This window comes from Oncorhynchus masou, chromosome 3 (assembly GCF_036934945.1).
Source record: "Oncorhynchus masou masou isolate Uvic2021 chromosome 3, UVic_Omas_1.1, whole genome shotgun sequence".
Classification (NCBI taxonomy): Eukaryota; Metazoa; Chordata; class Actinopteri; order Salmoniformes; family Salmonidae; genus Oncorhynchus; species Oncorhynchus masou.
Window position 1 is genome coordinate 46,029,873 of NC_088214.1, and position 14,724 is coordinate 46,044,596.

At 45.9% G+C, this 14,724-nt stretch overlaps 1 protein-coding gene across 1 annotated transcript in view; it reads left to right on the forward strand.

Moving 5' to 3' along the window:
- Positions 1 to 14,724, forward strand: part of kcnq3 (potassium voltage-gated channel, KQT-like subfamily, member 3) — a 155,522-nt gene that overhangs the window by 96,812 nt on the left and 43,986 nt on the right. The window contains exons 2-3 of the mRNA XM_064928523.1: positions 13,705 to 13,795; positions 14,009 to 14,135. Coding sequence (XP_064784595.1) covers positions 13,705 to 13,795; positions 14,009 to 14,135 — 218 coding nt within the window. The remainder of the gene's footprint in view (positions 1 to 13,704; positions 13,796 to 14,008; positions 14,136 to 14,724) is intronic.

A 14,724-nucleotide genomic window follows, 5' to 3' on the forward strand; every position in this document is an offset into this window, starting at 1 on the left:
GCGAATGTAGCGAAATGCTTGTGCTTCTAGTTCCTACAGTGCAGCAATATCTAACATGTAATCTAACAATTCCACAACAACTACCTAATACACACACATCTAAGTAAAGGAATGGAATAAGAATATATACATATAAGTATATGGATGAGCAATGACAGAGCAGCATAGGCGAGATGGTATAAATTACAGAAGATACAAATGAGATGAGTAAGATATGTAAACATTATTAAAGTGACTAGTGATCCCTTTATTAAGGTGGGCAATGATTTCAAGTATGTATGTAGGCAGTAGCCTCTGTGTTAGTGATGGATGTTTAACAGTCTTATGGCCTTGAGATAGAAGCTGTTTTTCAGTCTCTTGGCTCCAGCTTTGATGCACCTGTACTGACCTCGCCTTTTGGATGGTAGCGGGGTGAACAGGCAGTGGCTTGGGTGGTTGTTGTCCTTGATGATCTTTTTGGCCTTCCTGTGACATCGGGTGCTGTAGGTGTCCCGGAGGGCGGTGATGCGTTGTGCAGACTGCACAGGATGCTCTCACTTCTGTAAAAGTTTGAGGGTTTTAGGTGACAAGCCAAATTTCTGTTGCGCCGCCTTCACCACACTGTCTGTGTGGGTGGACCATTTCAGTTCGTCCGTGATGTACGCTGAGGAACTTAAGACTTTCCATCTTCTCCACTGCTGTTCCGTCGATGTGGATAGGGGGGTGCTCCCTCTCCTGTTTCCTGAAGACCACGATCATCTCCTTTTTTTTGTTGACGGTGAGTGACAGGTTATTTTCCTGACACCACACTCCGAGTGCCCTCACCTCCTCCCTGTAGGCTGTCTCGTCGCTGTTGGTAATCAAGCCGACTACTGTTGTGTCGTCTGCAAACTTGATGACGGAGTTAGAGGTGTACATGGTCACGCAGTCATGGGAGTACAGGTGGGGACTTAGCATGCACCCTTGTGGGGCCCCAGTGTTGAGGATCAGCAAAGTGGAGATGTTGTTTCCTACCTTCATCACCTGGGGGAGGCCCGTCAGGAAGTCCAGGACCCAATTGCACAGGGTGGGTTTGAGACCCAGGGCCTCTAGCTTAATGATAAGCTTGGAGGCTACTATGGTGTTGAATGCTGAGCTATAGTTAATTAACAGTATTCTTACATAGGTATTCCTCTTGTCCAGATGAAATAGGGCTGTGTGCAGTGTTATGGCGATTAAATCGTCTGTGGACCTATTGGGGCGGTGAGCAAATTGAAGTGGGTCTATGTTGACAGGTAAGGTGGAGGTGATATGATCCTTGACTAGTCTCTCAAAGTACTTCATGATGACAGAAGTGAGTGCTAGCAAGCCTTTGGTGTCTACCGTGGCTGGTTTTCTTTTTGTAGTCTGTGATTGTCTGCAGACCCTGCCACATACGTCTCATGTCTGAGCCGTTGAATTGCGACTCCACTTTGTCTCTATGCTGACATTTCGCTTGTTTGTTTGCCTTGCGGAGGGAATAACTACACGGTTTGTATTTGGCCATAATCCCAGTCACCTTTCCATGGTTAAATATGGTGGTTTGCGCTTTCAGTTTTGCTCCAATGCCGCTATATATCCACAGTTTCTGGTTAGGGAAGGTTATAATAGTCACAGTGGGTACAACATCTCCTATGCACTTCCTTATAAAGTCACTCACCGAATCAGCGTATAGGTTGATATTATTATCTGAGGCTTCCCGGAACATGTCCCAGTCCGCGTGATCAAAACAATCTTGGAGCGTGGATTCCAATTGGTCAGATCAGCGTTGAATAGTTAACACGGGTGCATGCTGTTTGAGTTTCTGTCTATATGAAGGGAAGAGCAAAATGGAGTTGTGGTCAGATTTGCCTAAACGAAGGTGGGGGAGGGCCTTGTATGCATTGCAGAAGTTAGAGTAGTAGTGATCCAGAGTTTTGCCAGAGCGAGTACTACTGTTATTTGGGGTGGTAGGGAAGCCTAGTGGTTAGAGCGTTGGACTCGTAAACGAAAGGTTGCAAGTTCAAATCCCCGAGCTGACAAGGTACAAATCTGTCCTGAACAGGCAGTTAACCCACTGTTCCTAGGCCGTCATTGAAAATAAGAATTTCTTCTTAACTGACTTGACTAGTTAAATAAAGTTAAATGTGTTGTGATATCGGCTTGAGGGGGATATACATGGCTGTGACAATAACCAAGGAGAATTCTCTTGGGAGATAATACGGTCGGCATTTGATTGTGAGGTGAACAAAAGTACTTGAGTTCCTGTATGTTCTTACAATTACACCATGAGTCGTTAATCATGAAACATACACCCCCACCCTTCTTCTTCCCGGAGAGATGTTTATTCCTGTCTGTGCGACGCACAAAGATTCCAGGTAGCATCTTCCCGAGAGAGCCATGTTTCCATGAAACAGAGTATGTTACAATCCCTGATGTCTCTCTGGAAAGCAACCCTTGCCCTAATTTCGTCTACCTTGTTGTCTAGAGACTGGACATTAGCGAGTAATTTACTCTGAAGTGGTGGGTGGTGTGCGCGCCTCCGAAGTCTGACCAGAAGACTGCTCTGTCTACCTCTTCTCTGGCGGCGTTGTTTTGAGTCAGCCTCAGGAATCATCTCAAATGCCCTGGGAAGTTCGGACAAAGGATCCGCTTCGGGAAAGTCATATTCCTGGTCGTAGTGCTGGTAAGTTGATGCCGCTCTGATATCTAATAGTTCTTCTGGCTGTATGTAATAACGCTTAAGATTTTCTGGGTCAACAATGTAAGAAATAATACATAAATAAACAAAATACTGCTTAGTTTCCTAAGGACTAGAAGCGAGGCAGTTCTCTTTGTCGGTGGCATTTTCCCTGTCTGGTACAGGCACCCCACCACACTCTCTCGCCTTCGCTTGCCTCCAGCACACAGCCACTGTTGGGGCGAGTGACTCTGAACTTACAATGGCTAGCCCCAAGTCGTTATATATATTTTCTTGTGCATTTAGCTATTTTACTATTCGCCTCATGACTCCTGCATGCTTTGCTGACTGAACTTTCTTGTTTCCCCAACCGTGGGACAGACTATGTTTTTCCCACACTCGGGACTCTGACTCTCTTTTGGTTAGACAGACTTGTTCTCCCGTCCTATTCTAACGACCGCTCGCCAGCTTTGTATTCATGTTACCTGATGAAATTGCTGTACAATATGATCTTGTTGCCATCGAATGCACATTAAAATGTCATAAAATAACACTGTGGAGCTCTCCCTGTCCTCTGCCGTGCCTTGATTATATTACTGTTGATGATATCTGGAAATGTGCATGCACACCCTAGCCCATCTACTGTTGCTAGTCCCAATTCTGACTTGTGCTCTATCTGCTTCACTGATTTCTGCTCTCATCCATTAAAACATCTTTAGCCTAGGCGTCCCGCTAGCGGGACAACTTCCGGTGATGCTGGAGGGCGCGTAATTCAAATAAATAATCATAAAAAATATGAATATTACACATTTAGGTACATGTGTCTTATATCAGTTGAAAGCTTAAATTCTTGTCAATCTTACTGCACTGTCCGATTTACAGTAGCTATTACAGCGCAAGCATGCCATGCGATTGTTTGAGGACGGCGCCCCACGTCAAAATATTTTTCCATAAATTCACAAATAGCAATTTAAATTGTAACGACTTTCTTTATGTGAAGGAGAGTCGGACCAAAATGCGGCATGGCTATTTAGATTCATGTTTAATAAAACAACTAAACACAAACACTACAAAACAAGAAACGTAACGTGAAAACCGAAACAGCCTAAACTTGTGCAAACTAACACAGGAACAGGAACAATCACCCACGAAACACTCAAAGAATATGGCTGCCTAAATATGGTTCCCAATCAGAGAATGATAAACACCTGCCTCTGATTGAGAACCACTTCAGACAGCCATAGACTATGCTAGAAAACCCCACTAAACCACAATCCCAATACCTATGAAAAACCCCAAGACAAAACACACCACATACCAAAACCCATGTTACACCCTGGCCTGACCAAATAAATAAACAGAACACAAAATACTAAGACCAGGGCGTGACAGAACCCCCCCCCCAAGGTTTGGACTCCCGGCCGCACACCTAAACCCATAGGGGAGGGTCCGGGTGGGCGTCTGTCCACGGTGGCGGCTCCGGCGCGGGACGTGGACCCCACTCCAACAAAGTCTTAGTCCATTTTCCTCGCGTCCTAAGATAGGCGACCCTCGCCGTCGACCTTGGCCTAGTAGCCCTCACCAAGGGCCCCACGGGACTGAGGGGCCCCACGGGACTGAGGGGCCCCACGGGACTGAGGGGCCCCACGGGACTGAGGGGCCCCACGGGACTGAGGGGCCCCACGGGACTGAGGGGTAGCTCGGGACTGAGGGGTAGCTCGGGACTGAGGGGTAGCTCGGGACTGAGGGGTAGCTCGGCACTGAGCGGTTGCTCGGCACTGAGAGGAAGCTCGGCACTGAGAGGAAGCTCGGCACTGAGAGGAAGCTCGGCACTGAGAGGAAGCTCGGCACTGAGAGGAAGCTCGGCACTGAGAGGAAGCTCGGCACTGAGAGGAAGCTCAGCACTGAGAGGAAGCTCAGGCAGATCCTGGCTGGCTGGCGGTTCTGGCAGATCCTGGCTGACTGGCAGATCTGAAAGAGTCTAGCTGACTGGCGGATCTGGAAGATCCTGACTGACTGGCGGATCTGGAAGATCCTGACTGACTGGCGGATCTGGAAGAGTCTGGCTGACTGGCGGATCCTGGCTGATTGGCGGATCTGGAAGATCCTGGCTGACTGGCAGATCTGGAAGATCCTGGCTGACTGGCGGATCTGGAAGATCCTGGCTGACTGGCGGATCTGGAAGATCCTGGCTGACTGGCGGATCTGGAAGATCCTGGCTGACTGGCGGATCTGGAAGATCCTGGCTGACTGGCGGATCTGGAAGATCCTGGCTGACTGGCGGATCTGGAAGATCCTGGCTGACTGGCGGATCTGGAAGATCCTGGCTGACTGGCGGATCTGGAAGATCCTGGCAGATCTGGAAGATCCTGGCTGACTGGCGGCTCTGGAAGATCCTGGCTGACTGGTGGATCCTGGCAGACTGACGGCTCTGGCTGCTCCATGCTGACTGGCGGCTCTGGCTGCTCCATGCTGACTGACGGCTCTGGCTGCTCCATGCTGACTGACGGCTCAGGCTGCTCCATGCTGACTGGCGGCTCTGGCTGCTCCTTGCAGACTGGCGGCTCTGGCGGCTTCTTGCAGACTGGCGTCTCTGGCGGCTTCTTGCAGACTGGCGGCTCTGGCGGCTTCTTGCAGACTGGCGGCTCTGGCGGCTTCTTGCAGACTGGCGGCTCTGGCAGCTCCTTGCAGACTGGCAGCTCCTTGCAGACTGGCAGCTCTGAACAGGCGGGAGACTCCGGCAGCGCTGTAGAGGCGGAAGGCTTTGGCAGCGCTAAACAGGCGTGAGACTCCGGCAGCGCTGGAGAGGAGGAAGGCTCTGGCAGCGCTGGAGAGGCGAGGCGCACTGTCGGCCTGATGCGTGGTGCTGGCACTTTTGGTACTGGGCCGAGGACACGCACAGGAAGCCTGGTGCGGGGAGCTGCCACCGGAGGGCTGGTGCGTGGATGTGGTACTGGGTAGACCTGACCGTGCAGGCGCACTGGAGCTCTTGAGCACCGAGCCTGCCCAACCTTACCTGGTTGAATACTCCCGGTCGCCCTGCCAGTGTGGCGAGGTGGAATAGCCCGCACTGGGCTATGCAGGCGAACCGGGGACTCCGTGCGCAAGGCTGGTGCGATGTAAGCCGGCCCAAGGAGACGCACTGGGGACCAGATGCGTAGAGCCGGCTTCATGGCACTTGGCTCGACGCTCACTCTAGCCCGGCCGATACGCGGAGCTGGAATGTACTGCACCGGGCTATGCACCCGCACTGGGGACACCGTGCGCTCCACCGCATAACACGATGCCTGCCCGGTCTCTCTCGCCCCCCGGTAAGCACAGGAAGTTGGCGCAGGTCTCCTACCTGGCTTCGCCACACTTCCTGTGTGTCACCTCCCAATAAACTTTTGGGGCTGACTCTCGGGCTTCCATCCGCGTCGCCGTGCTGCCTCCTCATACCAGCGCCTCTCCGCTTTCATCGCCTCCAGTTCTTGTTTGGTGCAGCGATATTCTCTAGGCTGTGCCCAGGGTCCTTCTCCATCAAGGATCTCCTCCCAAGTCCATTTATCCAAATAGTGCAGCCTCTCCCACTGCTGCTGCTGATGCTGCCTCTGTTGCTTCTCCTGCTGCTGCCTCTGTTGCTGCTGCTGTTGCTCCTGCTGCCCTTCACCACGCCGCTTGGTCCTGTTGTGGTGGGTGATTCTGTAACGGCTTTCTTTATGTGAAGGAGAGTCGGACCAAGATGCGGCGTGGCTATTTAGATTCATGTTTAATAAAACAACTAAACACAAACACTACAAAACAAGAAACGTAACGTGAAAACCGAAACAGCCTAAACTGGTGCAAACTAACACAGGAACAGGAACAATCACCCACGAAACACTCAAAGAATATGGCTGCCTAAATATGGTTCCCAATCAGAGACAATGATAAACACCTGCCTCTGATTGAGAACCACTTCAGACAGCCATAGACTATGCTAGAAAACCCCACTAAACCACAATCCCAATACCTATGAAAAACCCCAAGACAAAACACACCACATACCAAAACCCATGTCACACCCTCGCCTGACCAAATAAATAAAGAAAACACAAAATACTAAGACCAGGGTGTGACATTAAATATTCACTTACTTTTGCAAATCTTCCTCTAATTTGTCATCCAAAGGGTCCCAGCTTAAACGTGTAGTGTTGTTTTGTTAGATAAAATCCTTCTTTATATCCCAAAAGGTCAGTTTAGTTGGCGCCATCGATCTAAGTAATCCACTCGTTCAACATGCAGGGAAAGAAATCCGAAAATCTACCCCTAAAAGTTTATTCAACAAGTCAAAATATTTTTCTATTTACTCCTCAGGTACCCTAAAATGTAATCAAACTATAATATTTCTTATGGAAAGAAGTATGTTCAATAGGAAACAGGTGCGTCCTTTCTTCATCGTGCGCGCAAACACGAATTCCCAAGACTTTGTCCCTGTACTAAAACTGATATTTCTTATTTGTTTTGAAAGTTACAAGCCTGAAACCTTGAACAAAGACTGCTGACACCCTGTTTGACTCAGCCATGCCTCCTTGCCCATCCAGCATTTCCTCATCTCCCACCCCTTCTAATGCTACTAGCACCAATGCTCCTCTTTTCCCCCTGCCCCGCCACAAATTTCTCCCTGCAGGCAGTCACTGAGTCCAAGGTGCTGAAGGAGCTCCTTAAACTTGACCCCAAAAAAATATCTGGGTCAGATGGTTTAAACCCTTTCTTCTTTAAGGTTGCTGCCCCTATCATCACCAAGCCTGTCTCTCCTCTCGGGGGAGGATCCCATTGCTTGGGAGGCAGCCACGGTTCATCCTTTATTTAAAGGGGAGATCAAGATGATCCTAACTGTTATAGGCCTATTTCTATTTTGCCCTGTTTATCAAAAGTGTTGGAAAGATCTAGTATTCTTGCTAGTATGCAATCTGGTTTCCGCTCAGGTTATGGATGTGTCACAGCAACCTTAAAGGTCCTCAATGATGGCACCATTGCCCTTGATTCTAAGAAATGTTGTGCTGCTATTGTTATTGAGCTTTTGATAGTATCAAATTTAAATATAAAGCCCTTCTTACATCAGCTGATATATCAAAGTGCTGTACAGAAACCCAGCCTAAAACCCCAAACAGCAAGCAATTCAGGTGTAGAAGCACGGTGGTGAGGAAAAACTCCCTAGAAAGGCCAAAACCTAGGAAGAAACCTAGAGAGGAACCAGGCTATGAGGAGTGGCTATGAAAAACTCCCTAGAAAGGCCAAAACCTAGGAAGAAACCTAGAGAAGAACCAGGCTCTGAGGAGTGGCTATGAAAAACTCCCTAGAAAGGCCAAAACCTAGGAAGAAACCTAGAGAGGAACCAGGCTATGTGGGGTGGCCAGTCCTCTGCTGGCTGTGCCGGGTGGAGATTATAACAGAACATGGCCAAGATGTTCAAATGTTCATAGATGACCAGCAGGGTCAAATAATAATAATCAAAGTGGTTGTTGAGGGTGCAACAGATCAGCACCTCAGGAGTAAATGTCAGTTGGCTTTTCATAGCCGATCATTCAGAGTATCTCCTCCTAGAGAGAAAGAAAGAATTAGAGAGAGCATACTTAAATTCACACAGGACACCGGATAAGACAGGAGAAATACTCCAGATGTAACAGACTGGCCCTAGACCCCCGACACATAAACTACTGCAGCATAAATACTGGAGGCTGAGGCAGGAGGGGATGGGAGACACTGTGGCTCCATCCGACGATACCCCAGGACAGGGCCAATCAGGCAGGATATATATCCCCACCCACAGCCCCCACACCAGAAGAGGGATATCTCCAACCACCAACTTAACATCCTGAGACAAGGCCGAGTATAGCCCACAAAGATGTGTGCCCCCCAGACAGGAAGATCACGTTAGTGACTCAACCCACTCAAGTGACGCACCCCTCCTAGGGACGACATGGAAGAGCACAATTAAGCCAGTGACTCAGACCCTGTAATAGGGTTTGAGGCAGAGAATCCCAGTGGAGAGAGGGGGACCGGCCAGGCAGAGACAGCAAGGGTGGTTCGTTGCTCCAGTGCCTTTCCGTTCACCTTCACACTCCTGGGCCAGACTACACTCAATCATAGGACCTACTAAAGAGATTAGTCTTCAATAAAGACTTAAAAGTTGAGCCCGAGTCTGCGTCTCTAACATGGATAGGCAGACCATTCAATAAAAATTGAGCTCTATAGGAGAAAGCCCTGCCTCCAGCTGTTTGCTTACAAATTCTAGGGACAGTTAGGAGGCCTGCGTCTTGTGACCGTAGCGTACGTGTAGGTATGTATGGCAGGATTAAATCAGAAAATTGGGTAGGAGCAAGCCCATGTAATGCTTTGTAGGTTAGCAGTAAACCTTGAAATCAGCCCTTGCCTTGCCAGTGTAGAGAGGCTAGCAATGGAGTAATATGATAAAATGTTTTGGTTCTAGTAAAGATTCTAGCAGCCGTGTTTAGCACTAACTGAAGTGTATTTATTGCTTTATCCGGGTAGCTGGAAAGTAGAGCATTGCAGTAGTCTAACCGAGATGTGACAAAAGCATGGATACATTTTTCGGCATAATTTTTGGACAGAAAGTTTCATATTTTTGCAATGTTATGTAGATGGAAAAAAAGCTGTCCTTGAAACATTCTTGATATGTTCGTCAAAAGAGAGATCAGGGTCCAGAGTAACGCCGAGGTCCTTCACAGTTTTATTTGAGACGACTGTACAACCATCAAGATTAATTGTCAGATTCAACAGAAGATCTCTTTGTTTCTTGGGACATAGAACAAGCATCTCTGTTTTGTCCGAGTTTAAAAGTAGAACATTTGCAGCCATTCACTTCCTTATGTCTGAAACACAGGCTTCCAGCAAGGGCAATTTTGGTGCTTCACCATGTTTTATTGAAATGTATAGCTGTGTGTCATCTGCATAGCAGTGAAAGTTAACATTATGTTTCCGAATGACATCACCAAGAGGTAAAATATATAGTGAAAACAATAGTGGTCCTAAAACGGAACCTTGAGGAACACCGAAATTTGCAGTTGATTTGTCAGAGGACAAACCATCCACAGAGACAAACTGATATCTTTCCGACAGATAAGATCTAAACCAGGCCAGAACTTGTCCGTGTAGACCAATTTGGGTTTCCAATCTCTCCAACAGAATGTGGTGATGGATGGTATCAAAAGCAGCACTGTCTAGGAGCACGAGAACAGATGCAGAGCCTCGGTCTGACGTCATTAAAATGTAATTTACCACCTTCACAAGTGCAGTCTCAGTGCTATGATGTGGTCTATAACCAGACTGAAGCGTTTCGTATACATAATTTTTCTTCAGGAAGGCAATGAGTTGCTACGCAACAGCTTTTTCTAAACATTTTTGAGAGGAATGAGAGATTCGATTTAGGCCGATAGTTTAAAAAAATGTTTTCTGGGTCAAGGTTTGGCTTTTTCAAGAGAGACTTTATTACTGCCACTTTTAGTGACTTTGGTACACATCCTGTGAATAGAGAGCCGTTTATTATGTTCAACATAGGAGGGCCAAGTACAGGAAGCAGCTCTTTCAGTAGTTTAGTTGGAATAGGGTCCAGAATGCAGCTTGAAGGTTTAGAGGCCATGATTATTTTCAGTAGACCATTCCATTCTTGTGGGCCGGCTAAGGAGTATTGGTGTCTCTGAGAGGTCTTTAGCCTGGTTTGCTAACTACTGTTCTTGAAGATAGCAGTGTTTAAAGTCAGAACATCAGCTGTCTCAGCCACTTCCTGTCACCAAGGGTGTACCCCAAGGCTCGATCCTAGACCACACGTTCCTCTCAATTTACATCAACAACATAGCTCAGGCAGTAGGAAGCTCTCTCATTCATTTATATGCAGATGATACAGTCTTATACTCAGCTGGCCCCTCCCTGCACTATTTCACACCTGATTTAACTAACCTTGGGTTTGGTGATTATTAATTTAGTTAAATTGAAGTGTGTTAGTACTGGGCTAGAACACGATCAGTTGTAACTGGTGTGTTAGTACTGGGCTAGAACTAGTTGATCTGTTGAAACAGGTGTGTTGGTACTGGGCTAGAACTAGTTGATCAGTTGAAACAGGTGTGTTAGTACAGGGCTAGAACACGATCAGTTGTAACTGGTGTGTTAGTACTGGGCTAGAACTAGTTGATCTGTTGAAACAGGTGTGTTAGTACTGGGCTAGAACTAGTTGATCAGTTGAAACAGTTGTGTTAGTACAGGGCTAGAACATGATCAGTTGTAACAGGTGTGTTAGTACTGGGCTAGAACTAGTTGATCAGTTGAAACAGTTGTGTTAGTTCTGGGCTTGTTAGAACTAGTTGATCAGTTGAAACAGGTGTGTTAGTACTGGGCTAGAACACGATCAGTTGTAACTGGTGTGTTAGTACTGGGCTAGAACATGATCAGTTGGAACAGGTGTGTTAGTACTGGGCTAGAACTAGTTGATCAGTTGAAACAGTTGTGTTAGTACTGGGCTAGAACTAGTTGATCAGTTGAAACAGTTGTGTTAGTTCTGGGCTTGTTAGAACTAGTTGATCAGTTGAAACAGGTGTGTTCGTACTGGGCTAGAACACAATCAGTTGTAACAGGTGTGTTAGTACTGGGCTAGAACACGATCAGTTGTAACAGGTGTGTTGGTACTGGGCTAGAACACGTTCAGTTAAAACAGGTGTGCTAGGCTAGAACACGATCATTTAAAACAGGTGTGTTAGCACTGGGATTGAACTAGTTGATCAGTTGAAACAGGTGTGTTACTTCTGAGCTTGTTAGAACTAGTTGATCAGTTGAAACAAGTGTTTTAGTACTGGGCTAGAACACGATCAGGTGTGTTAGTACTGGGCTTGTTAGAACTAGTTGATCTGTTGAAACAGGTGTGTTAGTACTGGGCTAGAACACGATCAGGTGTGTTAGTGCTGGGTTAGAACACGATCAGTTGTAACAGGTGTGTTAGTACTGGGCTAGAACACGATCAGTTGTAACAGGTGTGTTAGTACTGGGCTAGAACACGATCAGTTGTAACAGGTGTGTTAGTACTGGGCTAGAACACGATCAGTTGTAACAAGTGTGTTAGTACTGGGCTAGAACACTATCAGTTGTAACAGGTGTGTTAGTGCTGGGTTAGAACATGATCAGTTGTAACAGGTGTGTTAGTACTGGGCTAGAACACGATCAGTTGTAACAGGTGTGTTAGTACTGGGCTAGAACATGATCAGTTGTAACAGGTGTGTTAGTACTGGGCTAGAACACGATCAGTTGTAACAGGTGTGTTAGTGCTGGGCTAGAACACGATCAGGTGCGTTAGTACTGGGCTTGTTAGAACTAGTTGATCAGTTGTAACAGGTTTGTTAGTACTGGGCTAGAACACGATCAGTTGTAACAGGTGTGTTAGTACTGGGCTAGAACTAGTTGATCAGTTGTAACAGGTGTGTTAGTACTGGGCTAGAACACGATCAGTTGTAACAGGTGTGTTAGTACTGGGCTAGAACACGATCAGTTGTAACAGGTGTGTTAGTACTGGGCTAGAACACGATCAGTTGTAACAGGTGTGTTAGTACTGGGCTAGAACTAGTTGATCAGTTGTAACAGGTGTGTTAGTACTGGGTTAGAACACGATCAGTTGTAACATGTGTGTTAGTACTGGGCTAGAACACTATCAGTTGTAACAGGTGTGTTAGTGCTGGGCTAGAACACGATCAGGTGCGTTAGTACTGGGCTTGTTAGAACTAGTTGATCTGTTGAAACAGGTGTGTTAGTACTGAGCTAGAACACGATCAGTTTTAACAGGTGTGTTAGTACTGGGCTTGTTAGAACTAGTTGATTAGTTGAAACAGGTGTGTTCGTACTGGGCTAGAACACGATCAGTTGAAACATGTGTGTTAGTACTGGGCTAGAACACGATCAGTTGTAACAGGTGTGTTAGTGCTGGGCTAGAACATGATCAGTTGTAACAGGTGTGTTAATACTGGGCTAGAACACGATCAGTTGTAACAGGTGTGTTCGTACTGGGCTAGAACACTATCAGTTGTAACAGGTGTGTTAGTACTGGGCTAGAACACTATCAGTTGTAACAGGTGTGTTAGTACTGGGCTAGAACACGATCAGTTGTAACAGGTGTGTTAGTACTGGGCTAGAACATGATCAGTTGTAACAGGTGTGTTAGTGCTGGGCTAGAACACGATCAGTTGTAACAGGTGTGTTAGTTCTGGGCTTGTTAGAACTAGTTGATCAGTTGTAACAGGTGTGTTAGTACTGGGCTAGAACACGATAAGTTGTAGCTGAATTGGTTCCCCTGGTAATTGATAGAGAAACACTGTGGGCTACCGTAGCAACACTTCCTGACTGTAGGTAGCTAGAACTGTACACAGTGGGTAGCAGGCATCCGGGAGTGACAACTTCCAACCCCTCACTGAGCCAAACTGAGTTGTATTGTTTCACTTTACAATTTCAACTAAAAAAGAGACAGAAGTGAAATGGACCAATCCGGTTTCAAATCAGCATACCTACAGGACCGACTAATTAATATCTACAAATGTAAGGGAATATTGATGAGTATCTTCTGTGTGAACCTCAGTTGTGTATATCATTTGAACATGTGCTCCAGTTCTCTAAAGACGACAGTCAGTTAATGAGATACTAAGTCTGTTTACAATTGTTTAAAACATTTTAGATAAAATACACGTTTTGTGGTCAAATGTGGTGTTTTTGAGGATCTGGGAACCTCTCCACTCCATTAATTTTGTTTATTTAGGGGATATATAAAGCAGAGATTTCTATAAACCCTCACATTAGAAAGGATTGATGTCCCCCTAGTGGCATGGCTTTGTGATTACAAAATGGCAAAAAGGTCGGACGGAATACAGTCTCAAATTGAGTTTACTGTAGACAATTATTGTTCATAAAAATACAATTCCATTTACTAATGAAGCATACTTTCTTATTGCAGCATATGGGCTGCCTTTGGTGTCAAATGGCTGGCCATATATTCTCCTGAATCTATTGTGAACTGTTCTAGTTTTCTGTCTTTGCAGATTTTTGATTGTGCTGGGATGTTTGATATTGGCCATACTAACAACTTTCAAAGAACACGAAAAGGCCTCCGGCCATTGGCTTGTTATATTGGTAAGTTTGAAGATTTATCTTGTAAATAAATGCACAAAAGTCCAATATTGAAATACATACATCATAAATACAACACATTTTAATATTGGGTCCAATTGCAATAATATGTACTAATTAATTTAATGCATAATAATGCATAATAATGCATAATGATAGCAACATTTGATTTGATGATACTGAAGGTATTCTATTTGTCTTGTTTGACTTTCTCAGGAAACATCCACCATATTTGTCTTCGGAACAGAGTTTGGGTTGAGAATATGGTCGGCAGGCTGTTGCTCCAGATACAAAGGATGGAGGGGGCGGCTCAAATTTGCCCGCAAGCCATTATGTATTTTAGGTGAGCTGGGGGAAGTGCAGAATACTTTTGGTTTTACCAGTACCATATTAAGAGCGCAGCAGTCTCTTCATCCAAAGAAACAGATTTAGCATGTCTTTCATTTTTAGTCCTCGATTATTTGCAGTGCACGTAATTATAATTACCATTTACTACTATTACTTATTATTCATTATTAGTCAGGGCCATATCTGAAAATGTTAAGTACAAAATGCATATACACTCAATCGAATTTAAAATGCTGTTACAAAATCCCTTAAGTACAATTTTAGCTGTCTTGTGCTACGATGTTGCCGTCCCAGACAAAAATGTCCACGTGGGCAAATTCTTAGGTCGTAAACGATTGTCGGATATCTTGGCTTGTTCAGTGTGACAGGGTTTAGGTTTGCCAATGAAGCACCACTACGTGCAGTTGTAGGCTCCGACAAAGTTCTGTCAGTGTCAGAAATATTGAGCCATTATCATGTAGTGTGGCTGGTGTTACGAACCGATCCCTGTGCCTGACCTGTTGGAACATGGGTGGCACTGAGTATGCACAGTCAGATGAATATAATAGTTTGATTTAAACGTTAACATGCTTTGCAAGAATAAC